General features: G+C 39.1%; 1 protein-coding gene across 2 annotated transcripts in view; it reads left to right on the forward strand.

Moving 5' to 3' along the window:
* Positions 1–15,296, forward strand: part of BMP5 (bone morphogenetic protein 5) — a gene marked incomplete at both ends in the record, with an annotated part of 53,872 nt that overhangs the window by 18,149 nt on the left and 20,427 nt on the right. For both annotated transcript variants that reach the window (XM_082481419.1, XM_082481420.1), the window contains 2 exons: positions 5,203–5,395; positions 10,845–10,993. In XM_082481419.1, the coding sequence (XP_082337545.1) occupies positions 5,203–5,395; positions 10,845–10,993 (342 nt within the window). The remainder of the gene's footprint in view (positions 1–5,202; positions 5,396–10,844; positions 10,994–15,296) is intronic.

Consider the following 15,296-nt stretch of genomic DNA (forward strand, 5'->3'; position numbering starts at 1 on the left):
AAACGGATTAAACCTATTAAAACAGTAGTCCTTAGATAAATATTTGCACTGTCTGCAATTTTTTTTTTAATAATAACTTTTGGAAAGCTTAATCTAAGTTTCCAAAGTTAATGTTAATTTTCTACAGTGAAAAAGCCTAAACAAAGTTACAAAGCCTTAAAATATATTTTTAGAAATCTGTTATCTGGTCTCCTCAATTGGGAATGGTGTTCTGATGAATGAGCTGCTTCTCTCTGATGCACTTCATTAAAATAGTTACACCTAGCATAGCTGTTTTGTTAAAAAAAAAAAAAAACCAACACCTTTCATTCTGCTCTAGGATCACATCTTTTCTCCTGTCCACACGCCCTAAAAAACGTTTGTTGCCATATTTTGTAAAAAGTGAGTCAGTTTAAATAGTCTAATCGTAGAAGAGAGAATGTGTTTCTGGAATTTGAATGTTGAAGAGAAGAGCAAGAATGAGGTAAACAGCTATTTGATGTCTGTCTTTTCACAGTAGCACAATAGCTAATTCCTCGGGCCTCTGACCTTTTAGTGTCCTGTAACAGAGTACTTGCATTAATCTGTTGCTTATCTGTCACCTACCACATTTGATATTTCCAGCCTCTGCTTTCAATTATCAGTCATTTGAGGCAGCACTGAGTAATTTCAGGAGAAATCGCCTGGAACCTTTGACCTGTTTTTGTCAGATAACCACAAGTGTTCACTGTAGATAAACTATCATTTCATTATATTCAAGATGTAAACGAGTGTCGTTTGTAGTGTATCAGCTTACTATAGCCTTTATCACCTTGAAGTGATTAAAACTGACTAGTTTACTTAGTGCTTATACAAAGAATTCCGAGCCAAACAGTGAAATTCAGTGAGAAGAGTGTAAATGGCCCCTTATAGTTACAGAGTCTATAAGACCCTCTGTTTTTCCTTGTCCTGTATACTTACTAGTTAAAGAGCGACCTTAAGTTGATTGGTGAGGCTTCACTATTTGGGTATCCAGTTGAGATCCTGGGATCTTAGACTGTAAAATCAGCTTATTCTGACATATCTTCCGACATATCTTTGGTTTGTTCTCCAGTTTGCCAAAGAAGCTTTCACTTTCCCTACGTGTCACCACATACCAACCACTTCAGCAAAAGCAAAGCACATGTCAGCGGGGAGCTAATCACTAATGAAAGAGCACGTCTAACTGTCCCTCATGCACTATGACCGAAACTCATTGCTGGAAACTTTTAAATTTTTTAAGCTCAGTTAATCAGATGTAACTGAATTGGTAAAATACCAATTTCTTATTATAATGCCCATCCATATACGTGCTTTACATTTTTTCCAGAAGACACATACTTTTGTTAATGAAAATTAGTGTGTGATATTTTCTCTTGGTGTAAAAGATGACTCCTTATCCAAAATATCTTTTTGGTGTAAATTTGTCTTCCTTCTTCTTAGAGTTGGGCTTAGTGTTAATACAGTATGAATATTTCATCAGTTTGCCACATGGGTGGAAAATATCATTCTTTCCCATCTTACACACAGGTGTTTGTGATATTCCCCTGAGCCATGATTTGTCTGATGTAACCATAGTGTTGAATATATTAGTCTCAGGTGGTATAAAAATAACATTTTTAAAAGTTGATGCTAAGAATCCTGATCAATGAATGCAAATGAAGAATGTTGTTGTAGTTAGCATTGACCATAATATTCCAGTTATTTCTACTTTGAAAAATGATATTCCTCCCATGGTTAAAAAAGGACTTCCTTATTTTTTGGTCAACCAGTTTTTAGATTCTGTGATTGGTCCCACAGAGATGCATTTTGGCAGATGAACTGAGCAGAGCTGGAATGACATGAGAACGCTCTGGAAGAACTGAACACTTAAAAATCTTAACCTGTGTTTTTCGGGCTGCCGGTGTTGAAAAGCTCTCGCATGTGAAATAAAAGTATTTGAGACATGGTGCCCCCCCTGCACTTCATGCCATTCCAGCAGGATAAAGGACCTGAGAGATACCCCACTGAGCATTCACAGTCTTGTCCGACAAGGCATCTATTAGATGCAGAAAGGATCAAGAATTGCTTATTATTTTTGGTATTGAAATGCTCAATATCATTAAATAGCATTTTGCTTTTATAACTCGACTATTGTTGTAGTCATCAGTCAATATTGCAACATCACAGCCACTGATTTTTTTCAGCCTACTATGTGATGCAAGGTCTTAACTTGTCTAAATTTCTAAAAATTGTTCTTATGTTTTACACATTGGCTGACAGAAATTTGAAGTTTGAGATTCTGGCTTCAACTGTGGAGAGCAGGACCTCCCTGGACTCAGGGCTTTCCACGGTGTCCAGTGCCCGTTTCCTACAGCCCTTCATTTCTGCAGGCTGTTGCTACTCCCAAGTCCTGGCCAGCTGGTAAATTGCTGTCTCGACCCAAGGAAATTTTGAACTTGTGTCCCTTTCAGAGGGCAGTGTTGTTTCTTCCCTGGGTATACATGGAAACACAGATAAGTACTATCTGTGTGAGCTGTAATAATTCATTTTGGGCTTGTTGGAAAGTGGCTGTCAGTATTCTTTCAGCAGTCAAGAGCGGTCCTGAGAGAACCCCACTGATGCTATCGCAGGGTACTGTAGAGGTTTCCATCCAAACCAAAACATATAGGGAGAGAACAGCTGTTTCCAAACTAATGTTACTAATTAGAAGGTACGTGTAAGAAACTAGACAAAAAGAAACCTCAAACCAAAATAAAAAAGAAACAGGCCAGGAGTACTGTCATTTAAACCTTTTATTCAGCGTCTAATTCTCCAATGCTTACTCATAGCCGGTAGTGCTTAGAGACCCACACATGCTGGTAAATACTTGTTGAATAAATACTAACCAAAGATATCAAAAAGGTTTGCTACTTTAAGTCTGCCTTTAATATATTTTTCTTTTAAGGTTATCAACGTATCTGCTTGATGTTAGCTTCGAAATGCTCAGTTATAACCTTCAGAAACTGGCAGCAGACTCTTTGCACTAGAAAAATCCTCCCCCGGTCCTGTGCATTTGCATATGCTAATCTCTGCCAAGTTAGCTCCAAAATGAAAGGCTTTACATGGACATTTGAGAAAAAAAAAAAAAAAAGGCAAACAAACCCCAAACCTCAAGTCAGATCTCTGTATATATCTCACAGTTTAGAACCGGGCAGCGGAGCTGCTAAATAGCCCGTATCCTGTTTCTCTTCAGTAGCAGCCCATTCATCTTCAGGTACAGAGCAGCCCGTTTACATGCTTCTGCCTCTTTTCTGCTTTACTTTTTCTACATAGCGTACCGTGGCAAACGCATGTAAGCTAAATACGCACTCGAGCCAAGGAAACCTCACAGTTAGCAGACAATTTTCCTTTTGTCAGCCAGGAGAAAGTTCATTTTCACGGAAGATAAAGGGTTCTGATAGCCTATACATTTTATTTTTGGGGGTTCTTAAGGCAACATAGATTTGTACATTAAAAAAAAAAAAAAGCTAATGAAAACAAGGATAGTTTACTTTTTTGAAAGGGTGAAAGGGAAGTGTACTGTAAGGGACTAGCTACATGGCCACAGGTGACTTAACTAGTAACTACTGCTCTGAAAATAATGTAAATATTTTTCCTTCAATAGCTCTCACTTTAATATGATTGTAAGTGTACCCTTATATGGCAAGCCCAAAACATTTTTTTTCTTTTCGTGCATTTCTAATTTGTAAGGCCACGTATACATTATAATAATACACATATGCAGGTTTATATATAAATAGTTATATATTTACACAGACATACAAACACATACACATTGTGTATGTAGATGAAATTGCATGGGAATACACATATACATGAGAATATAAGTATAAATATACACATATATTGTAACAACGTACACATTTTATTTATATGTGTAACATTTAGTAATCTAAATATCCACTTTTTCAGAACTGACATTGTTCTTTCCTCAGATTTGAGGACTGTTAAAATGCAGTAAAAGAGCAGGGGTTATAGGAGGGAGCATTCAGCGGAGCTGGGTGCAGCCATCAAGGTCCAGCTGGTTATCCAAAGCGAATCCCAGCTCTGAGTGTTTTAGGCTTTGTACACCAGCAGTAAGGCAGAGCACCTATCTCATGAGGCAGGTGGAACTTCTCCAGAAGTGAGAAGTACTCTATTCTCGCAGAGCACAGCTGCTTCACAGGTCAATGATACATTGCACTCTGTGGCAGTGGAAACCGTGGATCATTTTCCTTTCCACGTCCTTAAAATCTGAAGTATTAATCCCATAAGATGGTCATCAGCCAGTCCTGTGGCCTGTAGATTCCCTTGCCACATCAAAACACGTATTCCTTTGCAAAAATTGCTCCTAACTCAGGGTCAGAACTGCAACAGACAGTTGAATTAACTCAAAATCAGTTGTAAACACAAATAAACTAAAATCCTCTTTTTACTCCCCCTTAAAATCTTGTGCAATCCTGAATGAAGCAATGATGGCATTAACTTTTTAATATGAAATTGTGGCGGTGTCAGAAGCAGTGGGTAATGCACCTGCCCACCTACAGCAGGTTTGAGGGGACTTCTCATGCCAGGAGTGGTGCTCCCTTTGAAACGGGGGTGCCAGAACGGCTCAGTCCTGATTCATGGCTCCTTCTTCTGACCACTGGCAAGATGACGCTTGTGCCATTAGAGTACAATATGTGTTAATTTATATGATGTAACTGCTTCTTAAATATATAGTTGTCGCAGCGCCCTTCAGTACCACTTCCAAATTTATTACGTTAAGTGGAAATGAGCAGCATTCCTCTCATATGCCTGGTTATCAGCAGCAATTAGTGTTTTCCAAAGTCAGCTGTGGCTCTTACAGTGCTACTGCTGTGCTTACGGCTACAGTGAAGTCCTAAATCCTTTCACAGTTTTTAGTTTGTCCATATTTCTAGTTACTTTACAACATGCCCTCTTTCAGCTTTTTTTGATATTCTTTCCACTCCAGCTTCTGGAATTTGTATAAAAGCCACCAAGTTTTTTTTCTTTTGAACTGAAGACACTGGGTTGGTGGAATTTCCTCTAACTGGAAGTATGCCTGGGCTTGTGGTTTTATTATTTGCACAGTTTTATATTGTCCTGTTTGTTTACTCCCAAGCACAGGGAACGCTTCATTAATCATGGGAAATGGGCATTCGTTTCACCTCTTTAATTTCCATTCAACTCTTTTTCTCACAGTTGAAAGGGACAAGGACTTCTCCCACCAGCGAAGGCACTACAAAGAGTTTCGCTTTGACCTTACTCAAATCCCACACGGAGAGGCAGTGACAGCAGCCGAATTCCGGATATACAAAGACCGAAGCAACAGCCGCTTTGAGAACGAAACAATTCAAATTAGCATATACCAGATCATCAAGGAGTACCCAAACAGGTACCCCGTTGGCATGAATGTATCACGTGTTGAGTAACGTCTCGTGTCTCTATGTGAAGTAGGGAGACAATAGCTGACCATAAGCGTACCCTCGCAGAACATCATTGTTATCACTGTGGCTTGTGCAGTATTAATTCCTAGGCAACAACAACAAACCCTCAACAAGAATAAAACTTATCTTCAATGTAATTTATTGCAGGTTTATGGAGAGTTATGTGTCCAATGTCACCAAATAATCTGCCCATGCACACCTCTGTGTGTGACCTATTTCCAAGACTCTGCAAGACCTGAGTAAATAAATGACCAGATTTCACCAGGCAAAGTAGATAAATACCTGAAAAAGCCCATTAAAAACCAGTAGCAATTCCAAGATGCTTCTGCAAAAAGCTACGTTCACCCCAAATTTCCATTTTGAACTTAAATCGGTATTTGTCTATTCTCAGAAAAGTGGAAGAAAAAAGGATTGTTTTGAGATAAACAAAACCTCTCCCTCATCTTGGAATAGATGAAATATTTCTATCCTGGGCGTGTTTAGCAAAAGCAAAGAAAATGGCAGCCTAAACTTGCAGAGTATTCTGGAGAAAAAAAATGCTCCATCATGAGTTAGCTCGAAGGCTGGGCCAGAGTTGAAATCTCTTTTCTGCTCACAGAAGCCTGAGCTTGTACCTACCTTCCAGGTGAGCTCTCTGAACGTGAAGTTATAAAATTTTTATTTATATTAGAGAGTTATTTCGTATCAGTGGAGCAGAACCAACAGGAGGGAAAGCACTCATCCTTCCAGAATACCTTCTGCCTTCTTAGTAAATTTGGGCAGGAATAAAACAGTGTGGGATTTTTTTTTAACCTCCGTCTTCAGCTTGCAAAAATTCTTTTGACAGGTTCTAAAAGAAAGTTCTCAGAGGAAGGAATGATATGGGAAGGAAAAAAAAAAAAACATATCTTTTTAAAGAGCACAGGTCAAGGCTAGGGTGATGAAAGCTCTTCACCTGTTGGTGCAATGGATTTTTTTTTTAAGAATTAATGGGAAAAGTTAGTTTTTCTAATCCATTTGATGTTTTCTTTTATGGGTTTGGGGGATTTTTTCCTTGTGTTTTCCCAGTAAGTGGTTTCTATTCTATTTCAGAGAAAGAAAAACTGCTTACTACTCTGAAGCAAGATCACACTTTAGCATTATCTGTCTTGTTAAAATGACAACTGTCTGTGTGAAACCATTAAAGAATGCTCTTTATTTCCTTCAATACATAAACATAAATTTATAAACATTTTATATTCCCATTTATAAACATAAAAGCCCATGACTTCTAATGGAAGCATGATGCTGGAAAGGGGGACATGCAATGATACACCACCCATGTGATTTCACCTGTATAACTACAGAAACTTCAGATGTAGACTGTTTCCCCTCCTATTGTTAATTTTGCCAGTTTCTACTCAGATATGGAGTATAAAGAGGCAAATGCCTCCGTGGGACAGGATGGCAGAAGACCACAAGCTCACCACTGTTCAAATTAGAAACAAGGAACTTTTCCCAGCTGCATCTTGATACCTCCAAACAGAAGAACTCCCAAGAATATTTTGTCCTTTTTTTTTTTTTTCAATGAAGCCTCAGCTTTTGCTTTGAGGCCCAGACTTCATTAGTGCTATTCTTGACTTTGTCATCCCAGGTTTGTCCTACATACACGCATGAAACTTTAGGTGCAAAATTTTCGGAAGCTACAACTGCAGAATGTGAGGGTGAGAGGACTGTGAAAGTGGTGAGACAGCGGAACAGGTTGCCCAGAGAAGTTGTGGATGCCCCATCCCTGGAGGTGTTCAAGACCAGGCTGGATGGGGCTTTGAGCAACCTGGTCTAGTGGGAGGTGTCCCTGCCCATGGCAGGGGGGTTGGAACTCGATGATCTTGAAGGTCCCTTCCAACCTAAACCATTCTATGATTCTATAGCGTCCCACACTCCTTACTTGTGCCGTACCCCAGCAAAACAGCTGTGTTTGACCCTGCTCCTCCTCCCTTCTTTGCTCCGAACAGGAAACTTGGGTGTCTGATGAGGCTCTGCAATCTCAAACGCAGTCCTGCCATGCTTTCAGGCAAGGAGTGGTCAGGGTTTAGGGTTTCTGAGTTGCAGACTAAGGATTATGTTGTAGTCTTGGACATTTTTCTGTCTCTGTGGCAGCGTGGCTGCTGAAGCGTGTGTGTATTGAATTCACTCGGAGTTTGCTGAAATGACAGTCTTTGGGATTGAAGTTTTCTATTTGTTCTAAGTAAGCGTGTAAAGTGCAGCCCATGGCAAGGCAGACTTTCCTACGCAGCCCTGCCAATGTACTCCTACCCGGATCTTTTCTCATGACGAAAGTAATGTGGTCCAACAGGCCAAATCCTTGTTCATGATCTGGTGGCAGCTAGCCACTAATTTAACTAAACCCCAAGGATTCTTCCCGCATTAGGGAATCCTCAAGTGGCATTAAGATACTACAGCAACTTCCTGGAATGAGGCGAGAGGTGAAGCAGCATTATGGGGATGGCCTATTACATAGTAATCGTGATTTTATCTGGTTGAAAACTTTGCTGGGTTTCAAGGAACATATAGATGGTTTATTCCACCTTTACTTCCTTAAGTGACCCAGGAGATCTGGAGCTTCTTAGACGTTCTGCCCACAGCCTCTTTGCTGAGATTCTTGACAGTGGTACCATTTCTGCTATAGACAACTGGGTCATTTGGGACCAGACTGAGTTCACTAAACTTAAACAGCATCCATAAAGGTAAAGCCAATCAGCTGTATTCTGCGTCAATATGTTCGCTGTTGCATTTCAGGCTATTTACGACATAATGCATTACTTTTTTATTATGTGTTGTGGGCTATTTTTTAAATAGAGATATTTTTTAAAATTAGAGCCAAAATTTGCAGCTGTTTTTCATTTTAAGTGTGATCGTTTTTTTCTTTTCACAGAGCAAAGGAAAATTTTAAAATTAAAATTGTCACCAAATGTGATGAGAAATTTAAGTGAATGACACCAGCCAATGGGGGAATCCTGATCCCAGAGCCCTCACTGCCTTCTAAGGGCACGGGTTTTCACCCTTTGTTTATATCAATTGTGAAAAAAGTTGGTTGTTTTGTTTTTTTTTTTCCAATGAGTACTTTGAATTTCTGTAGTAAATTGCTGTTATGTGGCCTAAATCATTAGCATTGGCCTGGAGACATTTTCTCTGTTCTACAATGTGTTGTTGAGAATTAGCTCTAGTTTTCTCTAGATACCCACAACTAATTTTTGGTTCATTTGCTGAGGTAATGAGTAAGAACAATCTGTCTCTTAAAGTCTATTACCTTAGTCAGATCATTATGCTTGTAGGAAGGCAGACAAGAAGATTGACATATCAATGCCAAAGACACTTTGGTGTGGAGTTTCTGCTGCAGTACAAAATAATGAAGTCACACTGAGGAGAGATCCACAGAGGAAATTTGTCCTTTATAGGGGTTTCTGGACTGTACCATAAGTATTGCCCTATTCTGATTTAGCATACGAGACATTGTACATCCTGACTTTTGAGAACGTTTCACATCAGTCCCAGCAAAGTTTGGAGCTTAAAGAACCTGTATGGGAAAACAATTATGTATTCTAGGAGGAGACAAGACAAATGTGCAATTATAGTGCTGTGATATTGTAATATTTTATATTCCAAACAATTTTATAGTTTTCTATTAAAACTACTGAATGATACAAGAAATATTTATCAATTGACATCTTAAAGACTGTCACATTCCGAATTAAACCTTTCAGCTTTAAATTCCGATAAAACTGCATATTAGAGAAAAAAGTTGGCATTTAAGACTCCAGAGAGTACTATTTATGAGCTTGTGGTACGTTGTTAATTTGTTCAGTGCTAGCATAACAGGTCAGGCTCTTTTGAATTGTAAGACTGTTTTCATGTTAGCTCCAGAGGGAGAACGTATGTTTTCTCCTTGTGTGGTCATTAGCATAGTTCTACTAGAATGGGAGTGATAAGAGCCCAGCAAAAGATTATCCTTTAACAGAAGAAAAAAAAGGTGACTCGAAAGAAAGCCCTTTCAATTTTCTTTTTTTTTTTTTTTTGAGCTCTTTAACCTGATTCTGCAGATATTTCTCACATGTAAGTAAACATCTGCTTGTCGTAGTTCATTTGGTCTTATTTCCCTGAGTGTTGAATAACCACAGTTTCAAGAGCTACACAAGCTGTTTTTTTCCAGTATCAGACCTTCGAGGTGCATTTACAGTGTTTAGTCTAGATAAGACAGTAACTTCCTATGGTGTTGCGATTAAGCAACATAAGAATACGGTGACAGAACCACTGTAATTTTAAATCCACTTTTTATACACAAAGCCTATTATTTCTGTCTGTCTTACCTCTTTAAGTGTATATTCATGCAGTCTGTAAGGTAACAATATGATTCCAAGGTCTTTGTAAACCAAGGCTGTCTTTAGTTGACTTCGACAGTCAAAGTTTAGAATAAAATATTTTTTCTTATATATTCTTGTTTTGATTACTATTTATAGTAGAAAAGAAATAGGTTGTAACTATAGATTTAGGTTTAAAAGGCTAAATAGTGAAAACAGTTTTTAATAATGCATGCTGCTTTGAAGAAGCATGTAAAATGAAACTGATGAGAGTTAAGTATCTTGGGTTTAGTGTGGTCATTGTAGTAAATTATTTGTAATACAGGTGTGGTTCTGGAACCAATTGTGTCAGGAGATACGTGAAAACAGAACAAATAAACGATCCATGCTAAACATTTAGTAACACAATTATACTAACTCCCCTGAACAGCCCTTCTGAATTACTGGAAGATTTCATGGGAACAAATTTGAGAATATACCAGGGAACTGAGGGTTAAATGTAATAATTACATTATTGAATAGATATATAATTTCTACTTTGATACAGAGATTTATTTTCTAAACATCTGTACTAATATGAAACTGTCCGAACTGTCATCTATTCATGTTTTGCCATATGATATAGCTGCTGTCATATGTTATTAATAACAGATTTTTTCAGTGACGCTATGCCTTTGAATTTTAGTTGAAACTGGAACGTGATTTTGACATTTTTTGTCTTTTACACTGAATGGTTTATAAAAGTTAATCTTCCTGAGACATTCTAGTGCTGAAAGACGAATCCTTTATACACAGCCTCAACTATATATTTTGTGTATTTATATCAGGAAGCTGGATTTTTCAGATTTTCCAGAGCCGTAGTTTTCACATGCTGAGACTCATTTCAGAAAGGCCTCTCAGGGGAAATACCTGTATTATACTTAACAATTACACGTTAGCTACAGCACATGCTGTACTGTGTCGTGATGAGGACACGTCAAAGGATTATTCATTTGGACTCCAGGAAATTATTGTCAGCAAGGAAACTAAGGACAAAAGATAATAATATTTGAATGCCTTAACTTTATTTTCTTTAACTTAGGGATGCAGACTTGTTCCTGTTAGACACAAGAAAGGCTCAAGCTTCTGATGTGGGCTGGTTTGTGTTTGACATTACTGTGACCAGCAATCACTGGGTGATTAATCCACAGAACAATCTGGGCTTGCAACTCTGCGCTGAAACCGGGGACGGTAAGATCATAACTGTAGATCATAACGCCGTACACGCTCTTGTCATCTCTTGCTGGGAACCTTTTCCGGAAGGGTGTTTTTTAACTTGACTGGGTGACAATTCACTGCGAGTTTATAAGCAAAGAACACAAGTCTTACCCTGCCATAGCTATAGCCTGCAAACTTTCTATTATTCTTAATTCTGTAGAATACGGTAATTATAAAGCTAACTGAATCGAGTTAAAATAAATGAAGTTTGGAATAAAATCTCCTACGTAGAAAATGAAGTTCTATTTTAATGCTCTTCCACTGATGATTACATTATGGAAACTCAAGCAGATTTGTGGAATTGTTTTAGAAAGTTTCTAAAGGCCTTTCTGGGCTGAAGCACGGAGAAAGGTATAAAAAACCCTCAGGACAATCCAGGAGGTACCTCATAGCCGCTGGTACTGATGTTGGAGAAAGGTTAACAACAGGGTAATGTGGCAATTGGTCTTCTATCATTTGGGAAAAGAAAAATTAATTTCAAAACTTTTTTATCTTGAAGTGGGTTAAAATTTTGAAATCTTGACATTTTTAATTAGCTGAAAATTAGAAAGAACACTATCAAAACTGAAGGCAGAGCTGTGGGATTTTAGTACAAATTTACTGGGCTACTACATTGTTCACAGTTATGCTCTTCATTAAAAAGTGAAAATGCATCTCAATGCAAAATAATATTTTTAGAAGAAATGTTCTTTACTTAGACTTCTTTAGAAACTAATAAAAAGAGACTTATATACTGTTTTTTCTGTGATGGTTCACTTAATCCATACTACTTTACAAGCAAACTTTCAGATTTAGCTCTTTCTTGTCAAAAAGCTTTTTATGTCAGTGGTCAAGGGATCTATGATGCTAGTTAATCTAAACCTTAGCTGACATAATGTTAATGAGTAGCAGAAGTAACCCTGGTGTAAGGATTAATATTTTTTTCCTTCTTTCTTTGTTCTGGCTGCGTTTTCTCATTGTTTTTGATCTGAATTCTCCCTCAGGCTCAACTGGGCTGTGAACAAAGCCTCTCATACTTTTTCAGCAAGTGCTCTGGCTGCGGGAGAGTTCTGCAAAAACTGTCCTCCTTTAGGCTTGATGCTTAAAAAAGGCAGTTGGCAGGGTTGAAGCAGAGTGGACGGCCATTACACCTAATATTGCCGATACAGTCGGAGCACGGCCAGTGGAAAAGGGGAGGCAGTAATGCAAAGTAGACCATGTCCTCGCTGTGTTCAACCAGCCTCCACAGGCACTGCACCTGAGCTCGGGCAGTACGAGGAGCGGCTCCGCTAGGCAGTCTGGCTTTGTGAGGCCATTTTTAAGCCCTTAAAATTCTGGAGAGGTGACACCTCCGTCAGGCATACAAATTAGGTGGACTGGCTTCTGGCCAGCTTTCCCGCTCCAGAATAAACTCCATCCTTGACTTTTTTTTCCAGGAGATTCAAATACAGAAATTCTTGAAAATTAAATATCCATGAAAGGCATTCATTAAGAAACCCTGGAACCAGCGATTTGTTGGTCCTAGCCTCAAAATTATATCCGTTCAGTAAACAGCAGGCAAGTTTGTATGGGTAAAAGGAAACCTTTAGGTTAATACACTGAAGAAACTGTAAAAGAACAGTTTATGTAAATATTTCCCCTGTCCTACTCCCAAGATCAGAAAGGTGATAGATAATTTTCTATTTTAAATTCCAAAGCCACAGGCAGCTCTGCCTTCTGCACCTCACTTATTTGGATTTCTTAACACAGCTGCTCGAGTGAGGAGGGAATTCCCCTCTTCTCTCACCTTCTGTTCCCTTTTCAGTTTATTCACACAAGAAGAGTGCCCTTCTAGGGACTAAAGCTTTCAAAACTATAGGGGAAACCTGTGCTATACCACTTCAGCTTAGCAGAAGGCAAATCATCCTTTCATGCCCTTACAATTTTGCTCTTAAGGCTTTGATTATTTTTATTGGGTTGCTGTTACTTCTGGAAGCTATTAGAAACACCAGCAGTTGAATGACATGTTTGTGTACAGATGGAACACAAATTTTTATACATGACTCAGTATGCAGTGGACTCAGTTTGTAACCCAGGGAACCCCACCCACCTTCCCTGCAACCAGTTTTCTATGAAAGCTCAGAGACTGGTTCAAATCAACCGAAAAACCTTCCCTGGGCTCAAGTGAACTTCAGGCCGTGCAGGTCTGAAGCACGTTTCTTCATGCCTCCAGCTGTCCACTGAGTTTACAGGAGGTAGAGGAGGTCTGCCCCCGTAACTGGAGAGACATTTATGATAAGACCTGATCCATTAACCTTTCTGTTGCAACAGACCATTAAACTAAATGGGATTCTCTTAAGCCAGAGGATCCCTGTTTGAGGTGTTCAGGTGCTGTGCCGGGGCCCTGGATAATCATGTCTGTAAATACACACTAATTTTTAGATTTATTCATACAGCACCTTTAAAATGGGGTGCCAATAATTACTGAGTCTCCAGGGTGCTACTATATTGTAACCATTAACAGTAATCTTTCTTACCGTTATCTTTCAGTGACTTTTTAGGCAATTCCTTACGTAGACATAATTCTTTGGTGATCCCTGAAGATGGTGCATAAATAATAATAATGTCTACATGAGGAATAAAAAAATTTGTAACTATTTAATATAACAGTGTGATAAAAACAACTTTGGAAGAATGTCTGGTTGTTGTAATTCATGTTTTTCCCCTTTTGAAAATGCTGAAAAAGTACAAAAAGCCACATGACATTGGAATGTGTTTTCTTTTTTCTTTAAGACAGTATTTGGTATCATACGCCTCATTTTAGCATGAAATGTAGACTTTTTCTCCTAATGGGACATTTTATTTTGAACAGTAAGAATAAAGGTTTGCATGACACATATGGAAGCTGTCAACATATAATGCACTGTTTCCCTGGGGCTGTGGTAAATTAAGGATCAGGTTTTTTTGATTCTCTTTTTAAATGTCTCCTCAACATTCTGCAGCATCCCCTTTTGGCTAATTCCCTCCTTTTGACACCAAAACTCTCCATGGTGTTTAAAATGAGAGGTGCTCATTTTCACACTGATGGAAGTGCGGGTGTTAGATGAATTGCAGCATAAAATCAATGCAGATGCAGAAACAATTCAAAAAGCTCCATGTGACGCTTTTCCTGTATATATACCATATGTCTCCTAAGACTTAAAACATGTTCCAGTGAATCAGCACCTTTGCATTAAGGTTTAACATTTTTATAATTGGAACTTAGCAATGGTTTGAACATCACTTTTACTGGAGGAGTATAAATAGCTGCAAGAGTATTCCTTTTGCCGTTTATATCATTGCTGAAGAGAATCTAGTGTTGCCTACTGAAAATGGGAGAGGGAGATAACGTGTAACGATGACCATGGATGATCCACAGTATAAAACAAGTTCCAAATACACAGCTGTCAATACAGCATCCTGGGTAGCGCCCACAGCCATGTAGTACTGTGCTTTTTCTTAGATTACTGCAGCTCCCAGTTATTTTCCATCTTCCTGCACATCAGAGGGGAATAAACTGGTGGCAACTTTGGAAAGCCCAAGCTGATTAAGGTGGTTTCTGTTACCACATAGTCCTATGGAAGGTTTCTTTCGGCTTTCTTGCTGTTTGAGGTGGGCAGGCGGCAGGAATCCTCAGCTCCCTGACTCTGACTCTTACTTCAGGTGTTGTTTTTTTTCCTCAGAGCAAAGGGAAACTTGAAAGAAACAGGTTCCTTGATCCAAGTGAAGCCTGGGGAAGGCCAGTTTTCTCTCCAGCATGTATTTGGGTACACTCTGACATGTGTCCCCTGGAAGGGGGTTTGGCTCCTAATCCTACATGCTACAGGAAGGATTGGTGAGGTCCTTTGCCAGCGATGATGGGGGAGACATTAAGAGACACGCTGTCTCTTCTTTAGCCTCTCCTCCTTTCAGCCTGGGCCTTCCAAGGCCCCCGTCTCCTACGAAGCCTTCAAAGAGGCAGCATGGCCACATTCTTTATGTTGCAGAGGGTGGCTGGCTTGCTTTGAACCCGTACCAACCTGTGGCAGCACCCTGGCTTCTTCAGGCGGTAGGCTGCATGCTTTACACTGGCCTTGGCCTCACCTCGACAACATTAAATGTTATCAATCTCATCCCAAGGTTGCCCCCAGGCAACTTTGGTACCTAACTTACATGACACGGTAGCCATCGGGTACTCTGGAGGATGCTGCTGGGTTGTTACATTTAAGTCTCTTGGATTTGGTATTTACAAGGCAAAATGTCAGGAGTGAGTTCACCTTCATTAGTGTCCTTACAGTGG

Source organism: Vanellus vanellus (assembly GCF_965231255.1).
Source record: "Vanellus vanellus genome assembly, chromosome: 3".
Classification (NCBI taxonomy): Eukaryota; Metazoa; Chordata; class Aves; order Charadriiformes; family Charadriidae; genus Vanellus; species Vanellus vanellus.